The following is a 27,508-nucleotide window of genomic DNA, read 5'->3' on the forward strand; positions in this document are numbered from 1 at the left end:
AAGCTCCTCATCCTGGTTACCTGTGGAGTTGGAGAAGAGACCAGGACAGGGAAGTGGGGGGCGGGGGTGTGCATTTGTGCACATCAGGGGGAGACTGGCTTCAGTTGCAGTGATTTTACATTTTTACTTTTTAAAAAGGAGAATATATTTGGAGCTTCATGTAATTAATAGCTTCCTGTGTAATTAAAAATTAACCGAACAATAATAAATAAATAAGACGTGGTAGGCACTGTGATGCATGCCTGTAACCCCAGTTACTTGAGAAGCTGAGGGAAGAGGATTGCAAGTTTGAGGTCAGCCTGGGCAACTTAGCAAGCACCTGTCTCAAAATAAAGAGGAAAATGGGCAGGGGATGTAGCTCAGTGGTAGAGCACCCTGGGTCCAATTCCCAGTCCTGCAAAACAAACAAATAAGACATGGCCCAGGTCAGGGGAGACAGAGGCGATGGCAACCCCAAGCCACAAAGAAACACTGACAACTTGTGATCCGCTGGTGGGTTCTGAGTCTTCACTTTATTACTATGTCACCAGAAGTCACCACCTTCACTTGGTTCACCGCAAATGGACAGATGTCATAAAGGAGGGTGCCACAGGGCCACTGGATTCACTCTTGAGAGACTTGACCAGGTGGTGGGGGGTCTAGATGGGGGCCCAGGATGGGGACCACCCTTCACCACACGTGCGCGTGCACGCACACACACACATAGATATATTTGTGGAGCCTTATATTATACATCTTATATATAGAAAATATATATATTTATACTATACACAGGCAGTACCGCTGCAGGAAGGGCCAGGGCACCCAGACAAGGGCTGTGGGCACCAGGGGCTGGGAGTGTCAGGTCAGGGGCAGCGCTGGGAGGTGGCTGGACCAATCCATCCTCCATAAAGTCTGGGGGGCGGTCCCCCTTCATGCTCCTTAGAGAATCAAAGGAGCCTTGGGCCAGGGCTAGCGGCCCCCAGGGGTAACAAGTGGGAGCTCTTGGTACCTACGAAGAACCTGGGGCCCTCAAGAGTCTTTGAGATCGAGATTCACCAGGGAAGGAGGGAGAGGGGAAGCCGATGCAGGCCCCTGGGAATTAGCCCCTCCATTATCACACCTCCAGGTGGATGAGGAGCCACCCAGGCCTGACGGCCGATTGCACAGGATCATGTCAACTCAGGAGGCAGAAGAGAGGGCTCCCCACCTCTTGTTCTGTGCTTGACCTTGGACAGATTACTGCCTTCCTGTCCAGACTGGAGCCTTTCTAAGGGTCCTTGCAGCTCCACACTGTGGAACCCATTTCCGGGGCCTCTTGTGCTTGATGGGGAAGGGGGAGTCCAAACCCTGCACGGTTGGGCTGAGGGCGGGGTGTGGGGCACTTCTCCAAGGAAAATTTGGAAAAAAGGAAAGCAGAGGGCATTGGGGGAGGCCGAGGGGATTCGAGATGCCAGGGGCCTCGGGCTCAGGGCCCCAAGGGGCTGTGTGCAGACAGCAGAAGGGCGATGAGGCCTCCAGCAGCACTCAGGGGCGTGTCCCGTCCAAATCCTACCCTGGAACATCTGTCACCCTCTGTCTCATTTTCACATGGAACCCAGCTGCTGTCCAGCTGCCTCAGGCCCTCTGCCACCCCACTGCCCTTGGGGGCCTGGACAGACCCCAGTTCTATCCACAGCCACTGCTAGCTCGCCTGTGCTCACGGAGCGTCCCTTCTGTTCAGGGGGACAGTGATGCTCCTTCCCCGTTCCTGGCCCACCTCAGGACCCTTGCTCAGGGGAGCCTTGGGCTCACGGGGTTTGCCCCACGCCTCCCACCCTCAACGGGCTCTTTGTACCTTTTCTGGCTGGTGCTTGTCTTCCCAATGGACCATAAGCTCTGAGGGCAGGGGCAGGGACCATGCACACCCTCCATGTCCCCAGCACAGGAACCTGACAACTGGCTGCTGAGAGTGAACAAGGCAAGGGGCGAAGGGGTCAGGGGGCGAGGGCTCTCTCGCCCCATCCCTGTGGCCAACCCACAATCCCCTCTGCCCTGCTGCCTGAGGTACTGGCTCGTGTGCACCGGGCAGAGAGGTGCAGGAGGACGGACGGCACAGACACGCAGCCTCCCTGTCACTTGCAGCTCAGGGTGGAGGAACCTTATGCAAGAGCCTTCCCTGCCTAGCCCAGAAGGGCCCGCTATGCCCACAAGCCCCACCCATGCCTGTGTCTTAGGGGTCGCCGAGGCCCTACCCGCTGCAGCCCAGTCACCCTGAGCCACTCTGCACCAGCCGCCCTCCCTGGGTCCCCTTGGGGGCTTTGCACTGCCTCCCACAGCAGGCCTCTGGAAGGCCAGGGAAAGATGCCCCATGTCCAGGCTTGCTCCAGCCAGAATCTCTGGCTGACCCCAGCGAGAGGAGGATGAGTGTCCCAGATCAGGCAGGGTATCAGGCACCTGCTGGGTGACTGGGGTCAAGAAACCCAGGCAGCAAACCCAGCTCAGCTCCACCGGCTCTTTGGGACCTTGGGCCAGCCCTGCCCCCCACCTGGCCTTCTTACCCACCAGCTCTGGGCAGGGACCTGGGGAGCCAGTCGTTTGGGAGACCAAGAGGGAGTTGCTAGAGCTCCCTGCAGGACACAGAGCAGGAAGCACGGGGTCATGGGCGAGCAGGGTGAGCACCCCTGGAGAAGGCCAAGGCCAAGGGTGGGCACCCACAGGAGCAGGCCCCTAGCTTGCAGCAGGATCGTGGTGTCTCGGGGCTGAGGCGCCCATGGCCCCAGGACGAGGACACCACGGAGCCAGGCTCGTGATGGGGGAGCGGGTAGGGCAGGAAGAGCGGGCAGGCACCAGCCTAGGGGCTGCCTGCCCAGCCCTGCCTTCACTGCCAGCCTCCTGAGCCACCTGGGCAAGCGACCTTGACCTTCCCAGGCCTCAGCTTCCTCAACCTGCCAATCCTAGCAGGTCGGGTGTGTGGACAGGTTCTGGGGGGTGACAGCCTGAGCCCCGTGCCACCAGACCTCCGGGCATCACCCCAGCCCTGCCTTGGTGCTAACAGGGCTCCCTCCACATCTCACCCAGCCCTTGACAGGGACCATCTCTGCCTCTTCCCCACATGTGCTGAGCACAGGCCTGGCACACAGCAGGCGCTCAACAAGCACTTGAGGACGCAATGAATGAATGCACCTCACCCCTGTCCCCAGTCCCTGCTGGGCACATGCCCTGGACACACTTGCACACTCAGGCAGAGAGAACCCAACACCTGGCTGCTCCCACCCCTCCAGAGCTTCCAGGACCTCAGTGGAACACCTGGAGGCTGCGGGGTGCTGGGCAGGGCAGCCTGGGAGGGGAGGGCGTGGGGCGGAGAGCAGGGCAGAGGGCGGGGGCAGGACACGCGAGGGTGGGGCAGGCGGTCACTGCGGTTCAGTAGCCCTGCGACTGGTAGCCCTGGGGCTCAGTGTCAAAGGCGTTGGCCGGCTGCTGGTAGGTGCCACCCATGCCGGCGGGGTCCGGCCCGGTGCTGGGCTCCACGTAGGGGGCGTAAGGCATGCTGGAGTCCTGGCTGGGGTCCATGTAGTCCTGGGAGAAGAGGGCCGAGTCGGCGCCAATCTGGTACCGCTGGAAGGCCAGCACAGCCTGGCCCGCCTGGGGGCGGGGGCCAGCAGGGACAAGGACAGGTGGGAGGGGTGGTTAGGGGAGAGACAGACAAGAGCCGGGTTAGTGGAGGTTAGTTCACAGGACACAGGCAGTAGAGGGTCTCAGGCCCTCAAAGCACTGAAGTGAAAGTAAGTCCAACTGGGGGCCGGAGGGCCATCCTGGAGGCCACCCTGCCTGAGGCCCAGAGGTCACTCTAGGCCACCAAGAAGTCTTGACCTCCACTGTGGAGGGTTAAGATGGCCCCAAAGCCTACAGCCTCCTCCTCGAACTGTGACCTCAGGGCTGCCCTGTGGAATGCGGCAAAAAAAGTTTCTTAATAGGTCAGAGAAATCTTGGCACCTCCTAAAAGCCATCCTCTGTCTTGCAGCTAGGCATAGACACGTGACTAAGTTTTAGCCACTGTGGTGCCCCCATGTTCTCTGTCCCACTCTCTGATCTGATACCTGGAACACAGATGTGATTGCTGGAGCTCTAGTTGCCAAAGTGGACCACAAAGTCCATAAGCACATTGTAGAGAGGGAAGATGCCTGGGTCACTGAAGACCTCAGAGCCACTCCGCTAGTCCTGGGCCACTCCCTACACCTAGACTTCTTTGAAATCGCGGTTATTTGAGATTTCCATCACTTGCTGCTCACTCTAATTCTTGCTGAAACACATGGTCAGAGAAGTTTGGGAAACAGAACTAAATGGAGGGAAACTAGTTTCAGGACCACAGGACTTGCCAGATCCCCACGGGGGAATGGTGGCACCCAAACTTTGCTAACCTCATCTGACTCCACGGCCCGGTTCTCCCAGAGCCCAGGCGAGGAGACTCAGCTGTGTACACATGCGTAGGGAGATTCTTTCTCATTAAAAGCAATTACACTGTCTTCAGGACAACGACGCTGGCCACTCTGAGCTCAGGGTAAATCAAATTCGCCATCAGAATCCAGCTCAGAGGTCTGGTGACGCCTGCTCTGGGGATCTTCAGCCTGGGGACCCTGCCTGGGGAAGTCGCTGTGCTGAGCACCCCGGCTGCAGGGCTGGGAGACGGAGGTCCCCAACTCCTTCCCCACAGGGCCAGGGGGTGGCAGTGGCGGCACTCTGCCCAGGAGGCGCCGGGAGCTCGGTAACTAGGTGCCAACAGCAGCGGCCTTGGCAGCCCTTGCTGGGAAGTGGGTGTCGCCACAAAGCACCTGAGGAGGGTGGAGGAGGGTGGAGCAGGGAGAAGCTGGGCTGAGGCGTCAGGTGGCCTCTGGGGTTGCCCTCGGTGCTGGTCTGGGGTCCTGGCTGCTGGGGCTCGGAGACTGGGCCTTGAGCTGTCAGCAGCCCTAAGAGCTCACAGGGGACACGCAATGGGACTCCCGAAGGGACAAGGAGTGCGGTCCTGGCCCCTCCGGCACTTCCACTCCCACTGTGGAGGCTGGTCTCCTTCAGAGAGGCAGAGGGCTGGCCCAGATGACCTCGGTGAACCCTTTCCCGAGAGGCTCTGGCCATGGCAGCGAGGACTGGGGCTGTGGTCAGCCCCCACCCTGTGGCTCAAGGCCCATCTGGTCACCACTTCGGGAGCAGAGGCCAGGCCTGGGCCCCCACTATCCAGGCCGCAGTAGGTGGCTGGGGTCCTTGGACACCTGACCCCCTTCCTCAGAACAGGCACATTCCTGCAGCTCGCCCGCGGGGCAGCAGCCCCGTCCACCTGCAGCGCCCCCGGCCCCTGGCCAGGAGCCACCTGGACTCAGCTCCGCCAAGCCGAGGCCCCGCCCTGAGGCCTGGTGGCCACTGCCTTCTGCTGCCCTGGAGTTGAGCAAGAGGCAGGCTCCTGTCCAGGCGGCTGAGGGCACAGGGAGGCCGAGCCTTCGGCAGAATGAGGACTCACAAGAGGCTCCCTCCCAAAGCGCAAATTGCCCCTGACTTTCCGGGAGGATGAGTGAATGAGTGAGTGAGTGAATGAGTGAATGGGTGAAGGAATGATGAATACAGAAGCTGACATTTATTGAGCATTCCTGTGCCCAACCCTGTGTGGCCTTTATTTCATCTGCATGACCACCTTGAAAGGTTGGTCCATTATTACCTGTCAGGCCAGGAATATGGACTGAGGCTCAGAGAGGTATAGGGATTGCTCTAGGTCACACAGCACACAAGAGCAGAACCAAATCAAAAGGCCTCTGACAGTCCAGGCCAGGCCCCTTTCGGCAGCCAGCCTCCAGAGAGACGGTAAGACCATCCTCCATGCCACAACTGTGGACACAGAGATCATACAGTGCCTGCAGCTCAGCACCTTGGACCACGGACACCCTTGGCAAGCCCGTGGATGGACTAACCTCCAGCCTTCTAGCAGCCTGCAGCCCATTGGGGAGGTTCTGATGTCTGTCTTCCCCTCCCAGCCTGGGGGGTTCCTGGGGAGCAGGATCCCTGTCTAACTCATCACTAGGCACAAGATAGCTGCTCAATAAACGTTTACTTAATGAATGAACGGACAAAGAACGGACAAAGGGGCAAGAGTGAAGGAATGAGCCAGGGAGGGTCTGACTCTTCCAGCCGTGCCCTGTCCTGGGGTCCCGGGCATCTTTGGCACTAGGTGGGCACCGGGCTCCCTGCTCTGCAAGTTGGGGCTACGGCTGTGCCGAGGCAGGGAACAGTGTGCTGTATTCCTCCTGGAAGGTAAGGTCCTTGAATCTGCGCACGGCCAGGGCTGCGGTCAGGCTCTGCCAGGAGAGAGCAGGGGTGAGGCCGCTGGAGCGGAGCCAGAGGGCAGCGGTGCTAGCAGGGAGGGAGGCCTTGGCACCTCGGCCAGGTGCTTCAGATAGCCCGGAAATGCTGGTGTCCCCTCACCTCTGTTCCTCTGTGGGCCCCACCTCTGGGCTAGCTGCCTCCAAGCTCTGCCTGCAGGTGGCAGGGCCCAGTTCTGGGTGCCCGTCTGGACTGAGATCCCGTCTCCCACCCAGACTTGAAGACATAAAAGCCTAGAGTGGCCCTGGCTGGCCCACGGGGACGGGGCTACCGGTTTCCTCTCCAAACTCCAGCTCCAGATATTGTGCTGTGGGTTGGGTGTCCCCAAAGAAAGTGTAAGTCCAGGGACCCTCGAGAAGAGGCAGAAGTCACCGCAAGAGGGTGGAGGAACAGGGAGGGCTGGTGCACGCAGCCTCAAAGTCTCCTTGCAGGAGGCTGGGCAGGGGCTGCGCAGCAGGGAAGGGAGAGCCCTTGAGGGGGCCTGGAGCTGGGGTGACCCTGGATCTCTGCAGGACGGAGCTCGGGGAGAAGAGAGAGAGACTTCCTAGACCTGCGGGAGGCCATGCGGTGTGCCCACAAAGACCCGGTCTCCAGCCTGGTTCTCAGGGGCCTGCTCTCTTTGACTCACAGGATATATATTTTTAAAAGTGTAAATAAATCACCAACACTTGAAGATCAGATTTCATGTGAAAATTTAGATTTCTTGTTTCTCTGGAAAAATTTCTGCATGGCCACAGGCGCTTTGCAGAGGGGCCCCTTAGAGTGCACAGGCCACCTGGCCACTCACCTGCTCTCGGCCCTGCCTGGACACCAGGGTTTGTGATCCCACCACCCCACCGGGCATCTCCAATCCCCTCATTCTCCAGATGGGAAGACAGAAGCTGGGGAATCAGAGGCAGCCCGACCGTGTGAACCCGGTCTCCTGAGCCTGGGAAACTTGAAGCCCCACCTCCCTGTCTAGGGCTCCACCTTCCCATCTGTAAAATGGGATGATAAATACCATCCAGAGAGGCCCAAGAGTCTATGACCTTGGGGCAGCTGCTCTGCACCAAAGTGAGGGCCTTGGCTGTCTGTGCCCAGGGCAGCAGCGGCGCCGTGAGGCTGGGCTGTGAGGCTGGGCCTGCAGGGGGCGCTCCAGAGGCAGCCAGAGGCTCTGCGGGAAGGCTGCCCCGGGGGCTGGGCCGGTGGGTGCTGTACTCACCCAGGTGAAGATGGAGAAGAAGGAGAAGGCGATGGCGGCCCTGGCGGCGTCCGTACCCTCGTTCAGTGGGTTGTCCTTGGGCTTGGAGACCTGCCACTGGTTGGCCAGGTAGCAGAAGCCCACAAACCAGAGGAAGGCCCAGAAGGCTGGGGTCCCCGGGGCCAGGCAGAACAGTGAGGGTGCAGAGCGTGAGGGACAGGGTGTGTGGAAAGCAAACAGGGAAACCGAGGAACAGGGCAAGTTCACGGGCAGGTCTCCCGCACTCCCCACCCCAGCGGGCAAGGCAAGGGGGAGGGGAGCAGGAGGAGGTGCAGGGGGAGGGGAGGAGGAGGAGCCGGAGGATTCAGTCAGATGAAGAGGGGGAGGCCACAGGAGGTCAAGCCAGGGTCAAGTGCACAGGGCAGGGTGGGACAGAGAGGGAGGGCCACAGCAGGGGGGAGGGGGAGAGGGAGGAGGAGAGAGGGAGAGAGGGAGAGAGAGCAGTCAGCTCCGCCAGTGTTTCTCTAACCGCCAGACACCAGTTTATAGCCACGTCCCTGACTAGGCCCACCTGAGGCCAGCCACTGTCCAGGGAGGAAGGCTGCGGCGCCCCTGCTCAGGCTTCCGGAAAACCAGTGGGGATTTGGGGGAAGAGGCTGGTGTGGGGGCAGCTCTGGGGGTGGAGCCTCACAAAGCCCCCTAGTTCAGAACGGGCCTCTGAGACCTGGGGCGAGGCTCAGAGGGGTCTGTGGTAACATGATCTGGGGGTCCCAGGTCAGGGGGCCCGGGCTGAAGGTCACTTCTGAAGGGCAAAGGGTGGCAGGTCACCTACAGGTCACCAGAGGAAGGGGGTTGGGCTCCAGGGACCCACTGTGTGCCAGGGTCCCATGGCCCTGGCTTAATTTTCACAGGCTCCGCCAGGAGGGGGCGCAGCAGGGCTGCTCTGGGGTCTCAGGCCTTGCCAGCCAGGGGACCCTGAGTCTGTCCCCTCACCTGCCTACACCTCGGTTTCCTCCTTGGGAAATGGGGAGGGGGCGGCGGCTAGGTCCCCCAGCAGGGCTCACCCGAGACGCCGATGTCGGACAGGACAGCCTTCTTGCGGTCCTTGACGCTGCTGATCTGAGGGAAGTAGACGTCCAGGGCCAGGTAGAGCAGGCAGGTGAGGAAGGCCAGCACGCCCACCGCCACGCCGTAGCTGCAGGCGCTGGCGTTGCGGTTGTAGATGCAGAACTCCTCGCCCTCCGCGGGGCTGTTGAGGTAGCCCTCGTTCACGATGGAGCCGAACACCACGATGGAGAACACCTGCAGGGGTGCGGGGTGAGCCTGGGGGGCGCTGCCCCAGCCCCGGGACCTGCCCCCCCCCTGACCTCTCTGAGCCATGGGGCAGGTGGTGAGTGGGCATTTCAGAGAGAGGCCCAGAGATGCCCACCACCAGGGCAGCTTGCCTGAGGTCACACAGCGCAAGTCGGGTCAACTGCTTCCTTCCTGAGCTGCTAACCCCTAGCCAGAGAAGTTGTCCTGGGCCCTGACACCAAGGTCCCCTAGTGTCAGGGCCCAGGACAACAACAAACGTGTTTGTTGCCTTAAGACCTGGGTTTGGGGGCAGTTTGTTACACAGCATCAAGGCTGGACTGGCCCCAGAATGGGGAGCCTTTGGCCCTCCTAGTGTGAACATGCCCAGCCCCACCCCACCCTCCCCTCTGGGGTCTCAGGCTGTGTACAGTCCCTGCCCTGTTGCCAGGGCCAACAGCAGCACCACATGTGCCACCTCATGTAGATCCTCAACGGCCCCCAGACAGGCATGTTTCAGCTGGGTAGGCAGCAGCTGAGGTGGCCCCAATGACCCTGCCCAGCAGTGCATGACCTTGTGTCCCTAAGGTTCCTTGAGAGTGCTGGATCTAGCAATTTACTTCTAACAGACAAAAATATGGCAAAGGTGATGAGGTGCTGAGAGCCATAGCCAAGTAGGAATGATGCATGGCAATTTCCTTGTCAGCCTACCCCATGTTGGTTAGAGGGAGGACTCTCCATTGTGGAAATGGGCTTGCCTTGGACCCAGGTCATTTGCAGTGACATTGCATCAATGTTTGAGAAAGGTGACCCTGCTCAAGGACCAGGGCGGATAGGGGTTTAGGGTGGTTCCAAGTTTAGGGTGTGGATCCTGCTGGGAATAGGGCGTATCCTGCTGCCTCAGGCACCCGCCCGCTCCTTGAGTTCCCCTTGAGTTCTTGCGGGATTCAGAGAGTATTTTGGGATGCAGAGCCCAGTGGAAGTGTGGATTTTCCCCAGAACGTGCGTGTAGAGTGCCGGTGAGAGTTGGGGAATTAAGAATTGCTGTTTGAATCTACAAGGCTGTGAATGGCTCGTGATTTTGTGCCCAGCCAGACTGCGGCAATGAGGTCTCCCTCCTGGGTACAGGTCACAAGAAGCCCTGCCCACCCCCAGCTTGTCCCTGCACCAATGGTGGAAGCCAGCATGGTATTCTGAGCTCCAGAAAGGAACAGCCAAGAGCCCGCGGGAACTGAGTCCCTCCACAGGCTGGATTCCTCCAACACAGCGTTAGTGAAGTTGAGACTGGATCTGCCCGTGGGGGGCCGTCAGATGAGACCAGGGCCCCTGGGGGGTGCTGTGGCCCTGTGACAGCCCTGGAGGCAGCAGCATCCAGCAAGGCAGAGTCCTGCCCCACAGAAACTGTGAGGCAGCCATGTTTGTTGCCTTAAGACCTGAGTTTGGGGGCAGTTTGTTACACAGCAGTAGCTGTTGAATACATCAGTACCACCAGCATTTTACCAATGGGGTGGTGAAGGCATGCGTATTAGTGATGTGCCCAGAGACACAGCCTGGGATGTGGCACAGCTGGGCTCTAAGCCCAGGGGACCTGACACCAAAGTCCATGCTTTCTCCCTGTTTTGCTTGCCTCCCTGGAAACCACGAGGGGACCCAGAGCTGAGGCACAAACACTCCAGAAGATTTGGCCCCATGTTTGGCCCCTGGTGGCAGACCTGGCAGGGATTGCTATTGTCCAGGTCCACTTGTCTTTACTTTCCATTTTTTCCTGAAAGGAGGGCATGATCAAAAGTGGAGACCCTGGGCCAGGACATGATCCCCACCCGAATGCGGCGGCGCTAGGGTTGTCGATCAGCCATACGGAGGCACAGAGCACTGATAGGCACGATAGGGGACGAGCCTGGAGAACAAGTGAAGGAAAAATAAGCAATGGAAAGCAGGACGTGGGGACAGGGCACTGGCCAGTGGTGGAGCGTCTGGTGCCCACGGCCCTGGGTTCACCCCAGCGCACACACAAAAAAGGCCACATCGTATGATTTCTCTTATGCGCTCTGCTCATGAAAGGCAAGTGGAGAGAGAGCAGGTGGAGGCGGCTGGATTGCTGGATGGCGTGGGGTTATTTGATGGGCACGGGGTGTTCTTATGGATGATGAAAGGTGTGGAAACCTGGGAGAACCAGGGAGAGGTGGCGAGCATCCGGCGGGAGGCAGGGAGAGTGCGCCCCCGCCACTGAGTCAGGCACTGGTGAGGAGTCGCAAGCTGCGCGAAGTTGGCCGCCATAAAAAGAAAGGACCCGAGGCGTGTCCTGGATTGGCCACAGCACCCATCTGCCAGGCCTGGTTGGGACGCCACAAGACCAAGGCCTCTGGCGGAGGCAGGACGTCCTGGCTCACGGCTCCGCCCACCACGGCTCCGCCCACCGCGGCTCCGCCCACCACGGCTCCGCCTCCTCTCCATCAGCCCCCAGACTAACAGGGCAACAGGTGCAGCCCAATGGGCAGATGTGCTGGCGTCAGGGCCCAGGTCTCTGGATTCCCGCCAGAGCTCCTTTCACCTGGCCAAGCAGGCGCTCAGCCTCGGGGCACCTGAAGAAGGCGTGGCATCAGAGGGACCAGCAGGGAGAAAGGCCTGGAGCGGCATCAGTGCGACTGGATCAGGCAGCTGGACCGGAGTCCAAGTCTGAGGCTCAGAAGACAGAAATAGTGACAAGAAGCCAGGCTTCAAAACAACTGTCAAAAGGGCTCCTGGCCACCCCTCAGGCAAAGCAGACTCCGTCACACTGCAGGGAAAGGTGGGCTCCTATGAATTGTGACTTTGAACCCTGGCACTGCGACAAGCTCCCGTTTGTAACCAAAAACTGCCAGGGCAGGGGGCTGGGGATGTGGCTCAAGCGGTAGCGCACTCGCCTGGCGTGCGTGCGGCCCGGGTTCGATCCTCAGCACCACATACAAACGAGATGTTGTGTCCGCCGAGAACTAAAAAAAAAATATTAAAAATTCTCTCTCTCTCTCTCCCTCACACCTCTCTCTTTAAAAAAAAAAAAATTCTCTCTCTCTCTTTAAAAAAAAAACAAAAACCTATAGAGTGAAATTGTAAAAAAAAACAAACCTGCCAGGGCAGGAGTCTGAGGTCTAGTCCTGCATTCCCCAGATGTCATCAAACCATCAGAAAAGAAAAGACTCTTGGGGGGGCTGAGGTCTTGGCTCAGAGGTAGAGCACTTGCCTGGCATGTGTGAGGCACTGGGTTTGATTCTCAGCACCGCATATAAATAAATTAATAAAATAAAGGTCCAACAACATTAAAAAATAAAAATTCTTGGTTAGAGAAAATTTTTCACACAGACCTGTCAGACCCAAAAATGAGGCCTGCTGCTCACACTGCGTGGTCCTGGGCAAGTAATTTGAGCCTCAGTAATTTTATAAAAATTAACCTTTTTTTAAATTTTTTTATTTTAGAGAGACAGAATTCCTAATATTTATTTTTTAGTTTTCGGCAGCCACAACATCTTTGTTGGTATGTGGTGCTGAGGATCGAACCCGGGCTGCACGCATGCCAGGCAAGCGCACTACAGCTTGAGCCACATCCCCAGCCCAAAAAATTAACTTCTTAATATGGAAAGCAGTATGAGATTTCTTGGAAAATTGGGAATGGAACCACCATTTGACCCAGCTATCTCTCTCCTCTGTCTATACCCAAAGGACTTAAAAACAGCATGTCTCAGGGATACAGCCACATCAATGTTTATAGCAGCACAATTCACAATAGCTAAACTGTGGAGCCAATCTAGATGCCCTTCAATGGATGAATGGATAAAAAAAATAAAAAAAAAAAACAATGGAATATTACTCAGCAATAAAAGAGAATAAAATCATGGCATTTGCAGGTAGGTAGATGGATTTAGAGAAGATAATACTAAGTGAAGTTGGCAATCCCAAAAATCCAAATGCCAAATGTTTTCTTTGATATAAGAAGGCTGATTCATAGTTGGATAGGGAGAGGGAGCATGGGAGGAATAGATGAACTCTAAATAGGGCAGGGGAGTTGGAGGGAAAGGGAGGGGGCATGGGGTTAGCAGGATGGTGGAATGTGATGATCATTATTATCCAAAGTACATGTATGAAGACATAATTTTGGTGTGAATGTACTTTGTATATAACCAAAGATATGAAAAATTGTGCTCTATATGTGTAATAAGAATTGCAATGCATTCTTCTGTCATCTATAAATAAACACATAAAAATGGGAATAAAATATGAAACACAGTATATTGCCTATCATAGGTTAGAAATTTAATAAATGTGATTTTCTTCTAAAAAAAATAAATCAACTTCTTAGCTGGAGTGTAGCTCAGTGGTAGAGCACTTGCCCGGCATGTGCAGCCCTGTCCCCAGCACACACACAATCTAAATGAACTTCTCCTCTGGGGAGACTTAGACACACAAGTACCAAGAGCCAGGCAGCATCCCGTAGGGCTCATTAGTAAGGGCTCACTTCCTTCTCCAAAGGCCCAGGAAAGAAGGACCCCTTTGGGGCAATACTTCCTAACAGACCCACATTCCCTGCGGCTGGAAAAAAGCCACTGCCGCCTGAGAGGACCCCCTCCCAAAGCAGGAAAACTCAGGCTCCCAGAGGCCAAGAGGAGAGCCTGGGAGGGGAAGCAGAAGGCTCCCCGTGAGACTGGGTCCTCTTGGGGGAATAAAGCAGGCAGTCCTTGGGGAGGCCAGAAGGAAAGAGCTGCATACGTGTCCCCAAGAAGATCAAAACACCTGGGAGGGACAGGGCGGAGTGCTGGGAGGGCCACCAAGGCTGGCCTGCTGAGACCCTGCTGTGGGGAGCTACCAATGGGGCAGGAGTCCAGCCGCTTGCCCAGCGGGTGACCCTGGGCAGCGACTTAACCTCTCTCAGGTGACTCCAGGAGCCACTGCAGACTTGAGAGCTGCTGAGAGACCAGATCTCACTTAGGTTTGAAAAGAACCTAAGGGGGTAGTGTGGGGGGAAAGATGGCGGGGGCGGGGCTGCGCAGAACAGGTTGGAGGGGCAGCCCCTGGAACCTGCCAACAGACCCTGCCAGGGGATGAGGGGGGTGCGGAGAAGGCGGGCTTGGGGACAGATGGCGCATACCCCAAGATGCCACGTCCCTGAAGGCCAGGGGTCCAACATGAAGACCAGGCTCAGGGGGGGAGGGAACGTCTCCAGGAGCAGCCCCCCAAGAACAGGCCAGGCCTCAGGTTTCCACTGCTTGGCTCCCCACAGTAGGAGGCAGGAGGAAGGGGGACTCGCTCGGGCCACTGGGTGTCCCTGGGACACTCACTCTGGGTCGGGCCGAGTGGGCACCTGAACCAGAGTCCCTCTGAAGCCAAGGTTCCAGGGGCCAGGCAGCCGCCCTGAGTGACTCGTTAAGGCTGTTTCTGCAGGGACGGCGAGGCACACCCAGGGCACCCCAGGAGCCACCGGAGAACGGGATGTGACACCAATGGCCAAGGCCTGGGGGAAGTTCACACAACAGCAAACCTGCGGGGGGAGGAAAGGGGACTATGGAGCCAGAACCAGGGGCCCGAGACCTCGGGTGGCAGCCAGGCAGGACCCAGGGAGGCTGCTGGGCACCCATAGGCCCAGGAAAAATTGCCTCCTTCCCTTGAGATAAAGAAAAACGTGAAGAACAAGCACCAAGCCAACAGCCAGGCCTCTCCCGCGGCTCCCACCCTCTTTTGAATCCCATCCCGAGTCTTTTTAGAAACAGCTCCAGATGGCACTCGGTGCTGGTCCGCGTCAGACTCAGAAAAACAAACCTGCAGGAAGCTCAGGTTCCTGGAATCTCAGGATCTTTTCTTTTTTTATTATTATTATTTTTTAAGTTATTTAGTTGTAGAGGAACACAATACCTTTCTTTTATTTCTTTATTTTTACGTGGTGCTGAGGATGGAACCCAGGGCCTCGCTTGCATTAGGCAGGCGTTCTACAGCTGAGCCACAATCCCAGACCTGAATTCCAGGATTTGGGGGCTCCTGAATTAAAAAACACAGAGAACCAGAGACCCAGGGATGGACCAGGTCTCTGTGGCCTGCAGGCCTCTGTCCCTGCCCCTGGCCTGTTCCGCCACTCCACAGGGAGGGGATGGCCAGACACAGGCTGTCAAGAAGCTGTGCACCTGCTGTCCCCTGCCCAGGGTGTGTCCCACCATCTGTTTGTCAGATAGGAGCCTTGGAGACGCTGCTGGGTTGTGGTGACACCTGGCCACCTTCTGGGACACCCACCTTCCCAGTACTCTCCCCCATGTCAGCACTCCTGGTTGGGACTTATTTACCCATCTGTCTCCCCCGTGAGACCTGGGCCCGCGTGGGCTGGGCATGAGGAAAAGAAATCCCACTAACCCTCGCCAAGACCCTCCGAAAGAAAAATAAAGGTAAACACATCTGCAAGGCGTAGCCTCAGGCCACTGCGTAGAGGGGGACCCTGAAGTCAGAGAGGCCCGTGGCAGGCGCTACAGCAGGAAATAGAAGCACAGTGTCCAGTGGGGTCTGTCCACTGAGCCCATTCCAGATGACAGCTGTGACCTCTGTGACCAGCTCCCTCCCCACGAAGGAGCAGACTCCAGACCCACACTCCAAGATCAGCAGGAAACCAAGGAGCGGCCCTGGTCCATCCCTGGGCCCCACCCTATGGGGCAAAAGGGGGCCCTGGCCGCCCGTCTTGAGGGACCAGAGGATGTCTCTACTTCAGATGGAGCCTTCAGGCGTGCCAGGGGCTCGCTGCCCGTTTGATGACCCAGGCTGCTGGGGAGCCGCGACCAGCGCCGTGGGGTGCAGAGGTCACTGCCACACCCATGGACAAATGCAGGGGTTGTCCCAGATAAGCTGCAGAAAACGACACCTGGCGGCTGTGGTACCCAGTCCTCCAGCACCATCTCCAGTTCTGCACAGAGATATCTGTCCCCAAGCCAGGCAGCTGGGAGGAGCCCATGGTCCCTGCCCTTCACTGCAGGCAGCCGGGTGGCCTGCTCAATAGCCCTCATCTGTGGCCTTGGCTACTGCCCACATCCAGATGCCTGGGACCATCTCACCTCCCCCTGGGCTCCCTTGCCTCCTCCAAGGAGGCCCTGGCAACAGCGGGGCTCATCCTGCCGCCCTCCAGTCTTGCCACCCGCTCAGCTAAGGATGGAGTCTACTCCCTAGACAGCTCAGAGGCCCGGCTTGGGCCACCGATCTTGCCTCCGGCCACTCCTGGCCTCCCCAGGACCTCAAGCTGCCCCCTCATCCACACGCTGGCTCCCCAACTGCTGCAGCCCAGGCCCAGTCCTGGCTCTGCCCTCGACCCCCATCCTTCCTCCAGCCTCCCCAACCTCCCAGCCACTCCCGGCCACCCTGCTCCAGCAAGGTCAGCAGTCTTGCCCCTCACAGCAGCCAAATTATGTCACTACCCTGTGGAAGCCCTTCCCCTGAGGCTCACCCTTCCCAGAATTACAACCCCCTCCCCTATGAACCCCAGACCCCACGAAGCTCTTCTTCAATCCCCTCTCCTACTGTGGCCTCAGGACCTTTGTCTTGGCTGCTCCCTGGGATACCTAACTTCCCTCCTGAGGTCCCTCCTCTGAAAAGTCCTCCGAAAAGCCCTCCGCAGACTCCAGGTCAGCAGTGTCCCCTAGTCCCCCAGTGCTCTCCTTGACAAAGCTTCTCCTCCCTGTTGTGGGGTGAAAGTCCCTTCCCAGACTGAGGGAAGATCCTCGAGGGAGTGAAAGCCGGTTGACAGAGGCCAAGGCAGCCACCAGGGAGCCAGGAGAAAGGGCTCCCCGCCTGTGCCCCAGCTTGGGCCTGCACCCGGCCCAGGCCTCACCCCCTGGGAGCTGGGCCCTGCCTGCCAGAGGCACCTGCCCCAGGCCTGATCCCCTCCTGGGCCTGGGAAAGGCCGGGTGCTGCGAGGGCCCCCTTCACAGCTCCTCAGGGCAGGGCTGACCCGAGGTCTTGTGGCAGAAACGCCAGCACAGGGACAAATGGCTGCCCAGGACACCTGGCTCCCTCCTCCCTGCCCTGCCCTGCGGCCTGGGAGGGACCTGCAGGGATTAGGTGGTAATCTCCACACAGGCTCTAGCTGGCCAGCAGGGCCCGGGCTCCAGATGCTGAGACGTGGGTGCAGACTGACCCTTCTTCACCCTCCCCGGGCTGTGGAACCACAGGGGCCCTGAGGTCTCATCAGAGAGGGACTGAGCCCAGGGAGGGCTCACCTGACTGGCCCAGGGCCCCTCGGTGGCAGAATTACCTGCACTCCTGCTCCGAACTGAACCTCCAGCCAGAACCTCCGCCAGCCCAGGCCCTCGGGAAGCAGGGGGGCCGGGGGTCACGGCCTGGGGAAGGGCTGCCAACCAGCACTCCCGGCCCCTGGCCCCAGGGGCTCACAAGGTGGGCAGCAAGGCCCGTGGCTCCCTCACCCAGGTCTGTCTGCTCTCCTCGTCCGGGTCCGCCTGCCGGCCAGCCCCCACCCATCAGGGCCAGCTCAGAGGGGACCCAGACCCGGGCCTGCCTCGCCTCCTGGAGAGACCGGCGCCAGGAGGGGGGGCCCCTGCTCTGAGGGTTCCGGCAGCCATCACCCTGGGCACAGGGCCCACGGGGAGTGGGCGCAGGTGGGGGATCCAGGAGGCTTCACCCTACCAGCCGGGAAAGTGAGCTGAATGGGGCGGGAGACCCGAATGGGGACAGTGGTGGAGGGAGGAAGGCAGGGCAGCCAGGGTCCCTAGCCTGGGACAGTGACCTGCAGCCCCTGCCACGCACCGCCCCCTTCTCTGCCTGACGGGCTCCAGTTTTCCCAACTCCAGTGTCACCTCCCTGTCCCTGGGCCTGAGCTAGTGCCACCTCACTCAGGTACATGCTCGCCCCCATATTTTACCTGGGTTCCCGGTTCCCTCCACTAGAAGTGAGCCCTCCCTGGCCAGCGTGGGGCACCCAGGGCCTACTCTAGGCCAACGTCAAACAAGCCCACAGGGTCCCGTCCTGCGCAGCTGGGATCCGATGGGAGGACAGGAGAAAGCCCTCACTGCCGCCCGATGCTCCTGAGACCCACTAATGACAATCAGCCATCGGATTTGGCAAGGTGAAGGTCACAGATGATCCTGACAAGATGGGACAGCTGGGAGAGCCTGCTGGAGGGGTGTGACGGAAAGCAGGAGGCCATGGACACACAGCCCCTGGGTGGGACCAGAGACACCAGGGGGGTCTTCCTAAGAGGGGGCTTCGCCCATCCTAAGTTGAGGAAGAGCCAAGAGCAGAGGGGGAGGGAGGGGGGAGGAGCTCTGCATCTGCAGCCTTGAGCACGAGAGGGACACATCCAGTGGCCTGGTCCACGAACAGGAGCAATGACCTAGAAGGAGGGGGAGGGTGGCGGGCCAGCTGAGCTGTGCCGGGGGTGCCCCGTCAGAAGGGCCAGAGTTGGGGCTCCGTGACCAGCCGAGGCCCCAGGTGGACCAGGGCTGAGGGTGGTCAGCAGGCTGGTCAGTGGCTCAGTGGTCCAGGCCTAAGGAGCCCTGGAATTAGGGTGAGTGTGGGGAGCTGGAGGGGGAGGGGAGGGCTGGGTACCGGGAGGAGGCCGTGAACAGCCGAGGTTTGGCTGTGACAGTGGCTGAGGCAGGTGACAAGAAGACTGTGGGAGGAGGGCGTCTGGGTGTGGGAAGGACCATGGAGTGGGCATGACAAGAACCAGGACTGAGGGCAGGAGTGGCATCAGGGGACATGCCCTGGGCTGTCTATTTGGAGGGAAGGGGCTTTCTACCTGATGCTTCAGAAGAATGGCCCCTGGTGGCCTCAGAAGCCAGGAGGGGACCCCCACCTCTAGGCCCCACCAAGCTGGCTGACCAGAGGGTGGGGGACAGGCCAAGTTAAAGGCAGTCAACACCAAGGCCACAGCTACTGGGAAGACTTGGGGACACAGGCCACGTCCCACCCCATGGGCTACAAGTTACTTGGGGAGCCTCAGCTAACTGGGGTTCTGGCCACCAGCAAAGCGTGGGCTTGATGGCTTGAGGCCACCCAAGCGAACCAGCTACCAGGTCCCTTGAAGTCCCCTTCACCTGGCGCCTGCCTTCCCAGCCAAGAGGAGCTGGGCAAACTCCATCTCTGGAAGAGGGAGCTCCCCTAGAAACACGGGGACGCGGCCACCTTCCCAGACTCCAGTAACATGCTCTGCCACGCCCGAGGACCCCCCCAGGGAGCTGTGCTGCAGGCCTCCCAAGAGCATGGGGGGACATTCTTGATTTGTCATTTAAAGATGGACAGGCCAATCCTAAATTGCCTGCCTGGAACCCTCTAGAAGCAGGAGTGGGGTTCTGCGAGGCCAGAAGGCTTGGGAACCGCAGCCCGCTCCATCTGGCCTCCTTTCGATTGACAGATGGGGAGACTGAGGCCAGGGAGCGCTGGCATCTTGCTCAGGTCACTCAGTCAGCGAGGGCTGGACGGGGCTGCGACAGACACTCCCACGCCCCGCCTGCCTCCCCCCAAGGACAGCCAGTTCTTCAGGTCTAGATGCCAAGTGTGGCTCCTCCAAGCCCCGCCATCTGCCTCCCCCCTCGCAGCCTCTGTTCTTTCTTCTCCAGCCAAGACTCGCCCCGCGGCTTTGCCCAGGCAGGTCATGTGGGGCTGGTCAGGTGCGGCTTCCCGCGTGGCTGGGGACTCCCTCAGGCAGGGCCGTGGCTCCCTCCACCCAGCACTCAGTCTTCCATCTACAGGGGGACAACAGGGCCCTCCAGGAGCTCACCACCCTCCCCACACCCTGGCCAATGTGGCCTCCAATCCCTGGTCCAGGCCAGGAGAGGCAGGGGTTGCCTCAGTCCCCACGATGGTCCTTGAGCTAAACCCCAAGACTCCTCAGGCTTCCCACCCCCAGCTGCTCAAGACCCAAGGCAGAAACCCAAGAGCTCCCGTCTCCTGCAGGGGGTGACCCCAACAGAGGCCGGAGAGAGGGGCCGCTCAGGAGTTGGCGCAGGCAGGCAGGCCAGCAGGAAGCCGAGACAGTCGGCCATGAACACCAAACAAGGCCATGGACCCACCTCTGCCTAGGTGACAGGGCCATGCCTGGTGTGGGAAAGGCAGACCAAACCTGACCACAGCTTTCCAGAAAGGACACCAGCCCCCAGAGGCCTCTCCAGGCCTAGCACCCCTGAGACAGCCACCCCTCCCCCTCCCGGAGCCCTCTCCAGCTCCCCATGTTCAACCAAGACCCCGCCAGAGCCACCAGGCAGCCTCTTGACCCCTGTCACTGTTACCTACACTCCCTGGGGCCCCAGAGGCTCATCATTTCTAAAACCCAGCCTCACCCAATGCCTGCGGACATTCACACAGGCTGCTCCTCTGCCAGGACCGTCCCTCCTACCTTTGTTTGGTACTAGGGGTGCTTAGTGACACCCATATCTCCAGCCCTTTAGAGACAGAGTCTCGCTAAGTTGCTTAGGGCCTTGCTAAATTTCTGAGGCCAGCCTCAAATCTGTGACCTTCCTGCCTCAGCCTCCAGAGCTGCTGGGATACAGGCGTGTGCCATCTGGCCTTCCTACTATTTTAACAGCTCAGTTGTCACCTCTCCTGAAAGCGCTCCACGACAAGACACTCTAGGCAGAGGGGTCTCCTACCCCCAGGGCTTCTTTTTCTTAGTGATCTGAGCCTCCTGGGCAGTGCTTGCCAGCTCAACTCTGTCCTTCTCACTGGACCAAGTGCCCCTGAGTGGGACATAAGCTGGCACAGAGCAGGGGACTTGGTATTTGTGGAATGAATAAGTCAGCTGGCCAGGGGGCTCTGCCTTCCCCCGGGGGCCTCTTCCTGCTGCAGTAAGTAGGCTCCAGAATTTCTCTGCAGGACGCCTGACATGCAGCCTGGTGGGGAACAGGCGAGGGGGCTCCTCGGGAGGCTGCTGCATCTGCAAAGCGAGCCGGGCTTCTCCAGTCAGGATCCACTGGGGATGATGGTGGGTTGATAGAACCCAGGTCTGGCCTTGCCCAGCCTGGGGAAACAGTGACACAGAAGGGCTCAAAGAGCCTTGGTCAAGGGACACACCAGGCTGAGGGCTTCTGTGGCTCAGGGTCCAGGGCGGGTCCTGCTCTGGGGAGGTCCAGCAGCTTGCCTGGTTTAGGAGCCCTCCTTAGGAAAAACAACAGAAAACCACCTTTCTTGTAAGATTTTAGAAAACCAGAAGTCTAGGTGCACATACTGGTGGGGACTTTCAGAGCTGCGGTGGGGGCCTGGGTAGTACCGGAGTACCAGCTCAGTTCTCTGGAAATGAGGGGCTCCCAGGATACAGGACTTCCAGCGCCAAACCCAGGAAAGTTCTTGCAAGCCAGGATGCATCAGTCACCTGCATCTCAGAGTTCAAGCTCCATCAGCTTCGCAGGGAAGTCCTCTGGGTGCAGGGGGACTGGGAGCTCTGAGGGCCCTTAGCTGGTTGCATCTGCCCCCAGCGCCCAAGTGACTAAGATGTCTCAGCACACCACAGACTGCTGAACGGCAGCTCCTCCTAGACCCTTCACATGGGTGTTTTTGCCCAGTTTTCTCTATTGTGGTAAAATACATGTCACATGAATTTTGCTGTCTTCATCGTTTCTTTTCTTCTTTTTCTTTTTTGTAGGTTGGGGATAGAGCCAGGGCCCTGTGCATGCCAGGCAAGTGCTCTATCACTGAGCTGCCCCCCTACCCCAACTTCACCACTTCTAAATGGACAGTTGAGTGGTATGAAGCACGTTCATGTTCCTGTGCAAACATCGTGTGTGATTTCTATATTTTCCAATAATCAGCAGGTATTATTATGATGACCAGAAAAGAGAACTATTTATTTCTTGCAAAGCTTATTTACAGGTGCACACCTGCAATGCCAGAGACCCGGGAGACTGAGGCAGGAGGATCACAAGTTTGAGGCCAGCCTGGGCAACTCAGTGAGATCCTGCCTCAAAATGAAAAATAAAAAAGTCCGGGGATGGAGTTCAAAGGTAAAGTGTCCCTGGGTTCAATCCCCCCCCTCTAAAAAAAGGTGTCAATGAGCCTGTATCAGATGTCTCTGCCCCAACAAAGATGAGGAGCACTTTGTATCTAGGTGTATGGAGCACTGCTGGGAGGTGGAGGGAGAAATCTGGGCATTGGATGGGGGTTGCTTGATACCCCTTATGTCCTTTCCAACCCGAACTTCCAGGATTCTGCACTCTTCCTTTACTGAGTATTATTTTTTGGTACTGGGGCTTGAACCCAAGGGCACTTTACCCCTGAGCTACAGCCCAGTTCTTTCTTTCTTTCTTTTTTTTTTTTTTTTTGGTGGTGCTGGGGATTGAACCCTGTGCATGCAAGGCAAGCACTCTACCAACTGAGCTATATCCCCAGCCCCCAGTTCTTGCTTTTGAGTCAGTCTTGCTAAGTTGCCCAGGCTGACTGTGAGCTCGCCATCTTCCTGTCTCAGTTTCCAGAGTCTCTGGATTACAGGCATGCGCCACCATGCCAGGCTTCCTCTGCCACTTTCATGCTCAGTAGCCTGGGACGGGGACTGCCTCAGCTCCTCAGGTGTTGGGGAGCTGCTGCGCCTGCCCACGATGGGTACTCCATCCAGCTATTTTTCTTTCTCCTGCCTGGAATGTCCTTCTGTCACCCCAATGTGCACAGTGCAAACCCTCCTCCTCCTGCCAACTTGACACCCCCTTCTCCATGCAGGCCACCAGTTCCAGGGCAGGGAGACTCCCCTGCCTCCCATGACCTCAGCCTGGGGGCACCTGGCCCTCTCTCCAGTGGGACTGTGGGCTCCCCAGCACAAGGGCTGTGTCTGAGTCATGCGGCCCTGATTCCCTCAGGGCCTCACAGACTCAATAAAGCTCTGCTAAATGAAGCCATCACAGGAGAAATGACCCAAGCAGATAAAACAGCACACCCCCACACAAGCCCAGCCTCCCAGGCCAGAGGCCCTGGGGCTGGCAAGTGGGAGCAGTGCACACAGCCAGCGAACTTGACCAGACAGGTCCCCAGGGCCCACATCTTGCCGCAGGCCTGCTGGGGTCTCTAGGAGCCCCAGATGAATTCAGTGCCACAAACCCTTGTGGATATGCCTGGGGTGCCAGGACACAAAGACAAACAGAACTGGGCTTCTCTACCCTTAAAACGCTCCCCATCTGGTGGGCCACCCTTCCTATGGCCTCAGGAGGGGGTTTTAACTTTTTTAGATAAAGAATTGCTTCCACTTTGGGAGGCCAGAGATAAGTAAGTACCCAAGCTGTCTCACCTACCAGATCCTGATATGGCCCGGAAAAACCCCAGAAAGAAAGGCACTTCCGAGTCTCCAGGCCCAGAATCCCCAATCCAAGCTGGTCTTGTCCGGGCCCAGCAGTAATGTGCCCCAAGACTACAGAGGCAAGACCTTCCTTGAGTGTGTTTCACAATGACCAACCAACCTCAGGGAGCCCCAAGCACCCCCCCAGCCGTCTTTCCCTGGGATGTTGAACCCCCACTCTGCTCACTGTTTGGGGATTCAGATCCCCAGATCTGATTAAGAACCCACTCAGCACTGGGGGTCCTGGGCTTCACTGGGCTGCAGGTCCAGAATGGGCCCCTGTTTTCACTGTGGGGAGGGGATCTTCCTCCCAGACACATGCGCCCCAGAGACATCCAGGTGTACACTAGGCGGGGTTAGGGATTCATAAAATGTCAGCGGCAAGGGGGCCTCAAGGAGGCTCCGCCCACTTGCTCTATAAATAGGGAAACTGAGGCATGACAGAAGAGGTGGCTCTCCCCACCTCGGACCTGAATTTCTCCTTTCCAGTTAACATTCCCTGGGTGGTTCCCTGCCCAAGGTCACGCCGCGAAGGAGATGCAGATCCTGGTGGAAGCCAGGTATCCTGCTCCGCTCCAGACCCCTCGCTCCGCATCTTCCCAGCCGGGCCACAAAATCCCGGTCCCCTGTCCTCTACTAGAGCGTCCAGGGCAGGCGCGGCGTGCGCCCCGACGAGGTGATCCACGCCCTGATCCGCTCCCCTCCTGAGGCCACCTGACCTGTAAGGGGTCCCCACGGTCGCGCGCCACCGGAGCAGCTAGCTGCAGAGCCGCGGCGCGAGGTCACGCGATGGGGGCGCGGGGCGCACAAGCCGGGGGCCCCGGGAAACGGGGTCCTCCGGAGCCAGCGCCCCGCGCACGGGCCGGGGAATGGGGGACGGCGGCGCCAGCGCGGCCAGCAGGGCAGCTCCCGTCCGCGGCCGCGTCTCCGCGGGGCCCGGTGGGGTCGGGGTCTGTCCCGGCGCGCCGCCCTCCACACCCCACCGGCCTGGCCCTGCCACCCGCCTGTCCTTACCCAAGACACGACGCGCAGGATGGTGTGCGGCTGCCGGACCAGGGTGTGGGGGTCGAAGGCGCCCCCGGCTTTGCCCGCTCCGTACGCACCCCCTTCCATCGTGGCTGCACCGCGCGGCGCCCCCCGCTCGGCGCGCGCCGCCGGCCCGTGCGCGTGCGCGTGCGCGGCGCCCCCGCCCCCTCCCCTGCGCGCGGCCGGTGCGGCCCAGGGCTCCCGCCAGGGGGCGTCGTGCGCGACGGGCCCAGCTCGCGGACGCGGGCGGGGTCTGGGCGGCGCGCGCCCGGCTCGCGGGGGACGCGCGTGCTGGGGGCGCGCGTGCTGCGGCCCCGGGCGGAGGACGCGCTCGTCGCTAGCGCGGTGACCTCTTTGCAAAGTGAGGGGGAGGAGTGGAGTGTGCAGCCCGTACGGACGCGTCCCGTCCCGGGCGCCCTAAAGCCCTTGGCTCTGCCTGAAACCAACTCCGTGATTATGCATGGGTTTGCCCTTTTCCTGTCGCCGTCTGCCCCAAATATAGAGGAAAGGGGGCGCCTCAGTCCCCGTCACGGAGTGTGTGGCACACAGTAGGCGCCGCAGGGACATACACCGCGTGAGTCAGAGAGCCGGGAATGAGTAACCTCCTCCCAGAGCCCCCAAGGCAGCCCCGCCTCCCGGGACCACCTCTGCACCTGGCTCCTAGGTGACGTCATGCGAGTCCCAGCGCCACCTCCACCCGCTCCTGGAGCGACCCGGCCCAGGGGCAGAGACTGGGAAAGGACAATAAATTCTTTGTCAGACTTCCGTCCTCGTTCCCATCACCCTGCCCCCTTCCTTAATTCGTGATTAATTATGTAATTATTTTTCGCTGTCTCTGCTAGTCTCTGTGCTGCCGATGCTCAGATTTTTGTGTCTTGTTCACTGCTGTCTCCAAGGGCCTGGCACACAGTAGGTGCTCAATAAACACACCTTAGTCCCCATCACGCTATCACAGCTTGGGCTACAGCTCCGGGTTTTACGGAAACAGAGGCTGGAAGGAACAGTTCTGGGTGCAGTGGAAAGGGCAGCCTCCCAGGTCTGGCGCCCTGCGGAGCCGGTCTCTGCCTTTCCCGACCTTTTGATTCCAGAGCAGTTTGGACAAGAATGTCTGCAGAGACTTTTGCCACCCTGGTGTCAGGTCATCCCAGAAAGATCTGTGCAGAGGAAATGCGTGGTGGGGCTGAGGGCACCTCTAACATTGAGTAGGCCGATGTCCATCTTAGACTCAATTTATTGTTTACTTTCTACCTGGTCTGTGCTAAGGGGTTATCATTAACTATCACATTTAGTCTAGCAAATTTATGAAGTAGCAACTCACATTATATAAAACTTCTAGAAGCTACTCAGGAGGAGTACGGTACGAATTTAAGGCAAGCCTGGGCAAATTAGCAAGACTATGTCTCAAAATTAAAAAAAAAAAAAAATATATATATATATATATATATATATATATATATATATATATATATAGAGAGAGAGAGAGAGAGAGAGAGAGAGAGAGAGAGAGAGAGAAAACGCTGGGGAATATAACTCTGAGGTAGAGCACCCCAGGTTCAATCCCAAGTACCAAAAACAAAAACAAAACAAAAAAATATTGTAGAACAAGAAAAAAATCTTTGTGACTTGGGGATTAGGCAAAGAGTTCTTAGTAGATACCAAGAGTAGATTCCATCAAAGGAACAATCGATCAATAAATTGGACCTTGTTCCTTGAAGGCACTGCTAAAAGAAGGAATGACGCCACAGATGGTGGTGGGCACCTGTATCCCAGCAACTCAGGGGGCTGAGGCAAGAAGATCTAGTCAGCTTAGGCAACAGGGAGAACCCCTCTGGAGGAAAAAAAAGGTGGCGGGAGAAGAAACAAGAGAATGATGAAAAGAGAAATCACAGTCTGAGAGAAAATATTTGTGAAGCGTATATTTGATAAGGAACTTGCATCCCCAATATACAAAGAACTGTCAAAACTCAATGATAGGAAAACGACACACTTTTTAAAAAATGGGTAAGTGATTTGAACAGACAAGCACTCACCAAAGACATAAAAATGGCAACATTTTTTTTAAAACCAGGGATTGAACCCAGGAGTACTTAACCACCGAGCCACATCCCCAGCCCATTTTTTCAGATTTTATTTAGAGATAGGTTCTCACTAAGTTGCTTAGGGTCTCCCTAAATTGCTGAGGCTGGCTTTGAACTCTCCATCCTCCTGCCTCAGGCTTCTGAGCCACTGGAATTACAGGCATGTGCCACCAACCCCAGCCTACAAAAGGTAACTAAGCACATAAAAAGATGTTCAACATCATTAGCCATTAAAGAAATGCAAATTAAGGCCAGGCAGGGTTGCCCACACCTGTAATCCCAAGGGCTCAGGAGTCCGAGGCAGGAGGATTGCTTGTTCCGGAGCCAGCCTCAGCAAAAGGGAGGTGTTAAGCAACTCAGTGAGACCCTGTCTCTAAATAAAATACAAAATAGGGCTGGGGATGTGGCTCAGTGGTCAAGTGCCCCTGCATTCAATCCCCAGCACCCCACCCAAAAAAAGAAATGCACAATTTCCCCGCGGCTCATGATGATTTGTTCTGATATATGCAAAGCCCACCGCCCTCTCCAAAAAGTGTACTTAAGCTCTGCTTGACCTTTGCTCTGGGCTCTGAGCTGCGCTCCCTTCTTGAGTGGGCACAGAGTCCCAGCGCGCTGGAATGGATCCCCAATAAATCCCCTTTTGCCAATTGCATGGAAAAAAAAAAAAAGAAATGCAAATTAAAACCAGAATGAGGGCTAGGGGTGTAGCTCAATGGTAGGCAGCTTGCCTAGCAGGCTCAAGGCCCTGGGTTCCATCCCCAGCACTGCCAAAAACGAAAAAGCCAGAATGAGATACCACCACAAACCTATTAAGATGGCTAAATATTTTTAAAAATTGACAATATTGAGTGCCAATGAGACACATCGCAACTGGAACTCTTATCAACACCAATGGAAAGACACAATGGATAGCTTCTTCAGGAAATACTGTAGCAGTTCTTTATAAAGTAAATTATTCATTTACCATATGGTCCTGCAATCTCATTCCTAGATATACCCTAGAGAATTGAAAACCAGTACAGAAATATTTGTAGAAGTTTTATTTGTAGCCCAAACCTGGAAACAACTTAAACATCCTGCAAATAGGGGAGCTGTAACCAATCTGTGGAGAATAGACTTCAGTTCCACTTAGGGGCAAAAGCATGAGCAGCAGGGCATGGTGACACATGCCTGGAATCCCAGGGCCTCTGCAGGAGGATCGAAAGTTTGAGGTCAGCCTCTGCAATTTAGAAATACTCTGTCTTAAAATTGAAAAATAAAAGGGGCTGGGTATGTAGCTGAGTGAATTCAATCCCCCAGTACCAAAACCAAACCAAACCAAACCAGCTTTATGAGCTTAAG

The 27,508-nt window shown here is 57.6% G+C and overlaps 1 protein-coding gene across 3 annotated transcripts; it reads right to left on the reverse strand.

Moving 5' to 3' along the window:
- Positions 1–504: 504 nt before the first annotated feature.
- On the reverse strand, positions 505–24,234 carry Syngr1 (synaptogyrin 1). 3 transcript variants are annotated; one of them, XM_026411501.2, is made up of 4 exons: positions 24,078–24,234; positions 8,569–8,806; positions 7,526–7,671; positions 505–3,537 (listed from the first exon to the last, which is right to left on the reverse strand). In XM_026411501.2, exons 1-4 carry the CDS (start codon positions 24,174–24,176, stop codon positions 3,382–3,384), a joined length of 639 nt encoding a protein of 212 aa, XP_026267286.1. In that variant the 5' UTR covers positions 24,177–24,234; the 3' UTR covers positions 505–3,381. The 3 variants fall into 3 exon arrangements, with proteins under 3 accessions (XP_026267286.1, XP_026267287.1, XP_026267288.1); XM_026411502.2 differs by lacking the exon at positions 505–3,537 and adding an exon at positions 3,561–3,902; XM_026411503.2 differs by lacking the exon at positions 505–3,537 and adding an exon at positions 5,579–6,299.
- Between the last annotated feature and the right edge of the window lie 3,274 nt (positions 24,235–27,508).

This window comes from Urocitellus parryii, chromosome 5, assembly GCF_045843805.1.
Source record: "Urocitellus parryii isolate mUroPar1 chromosome 5, mUroPar1.hap1, whole genome shotgun sequence".
Classification (NCBI taxonomy): domain Eukaryota; kingdom Metazoa; phylum Chordata; class Mammalia; order Rodentia; family Sciuridae; genus Urocitellus; species Urocitellus parryii.

Coding starts and splice junctions, on each gene's coding strand:
- Syngr1 (XM_026411501.2), bottom strand. CDS start 24,176: ATGGAAGGGGGTGCGTACGGAGCGGGCAAAGCCGGGGGCGCCTTCGAC. Junction 7,672..8,568: donor GTCCGACATCGGCGTCTCGG/GTGAGCCCTGCT, acceptor CGGGGACCCCAG/CCTTCTGGGCCTTCCTCTGG. Junction 3,538..7,525: donor TCTTCTCCATCTTCACCTGG/GTGAGTACAGCA, acceptor CTCTTCTCCCAG/GACTACATGGACCCCAGCCA.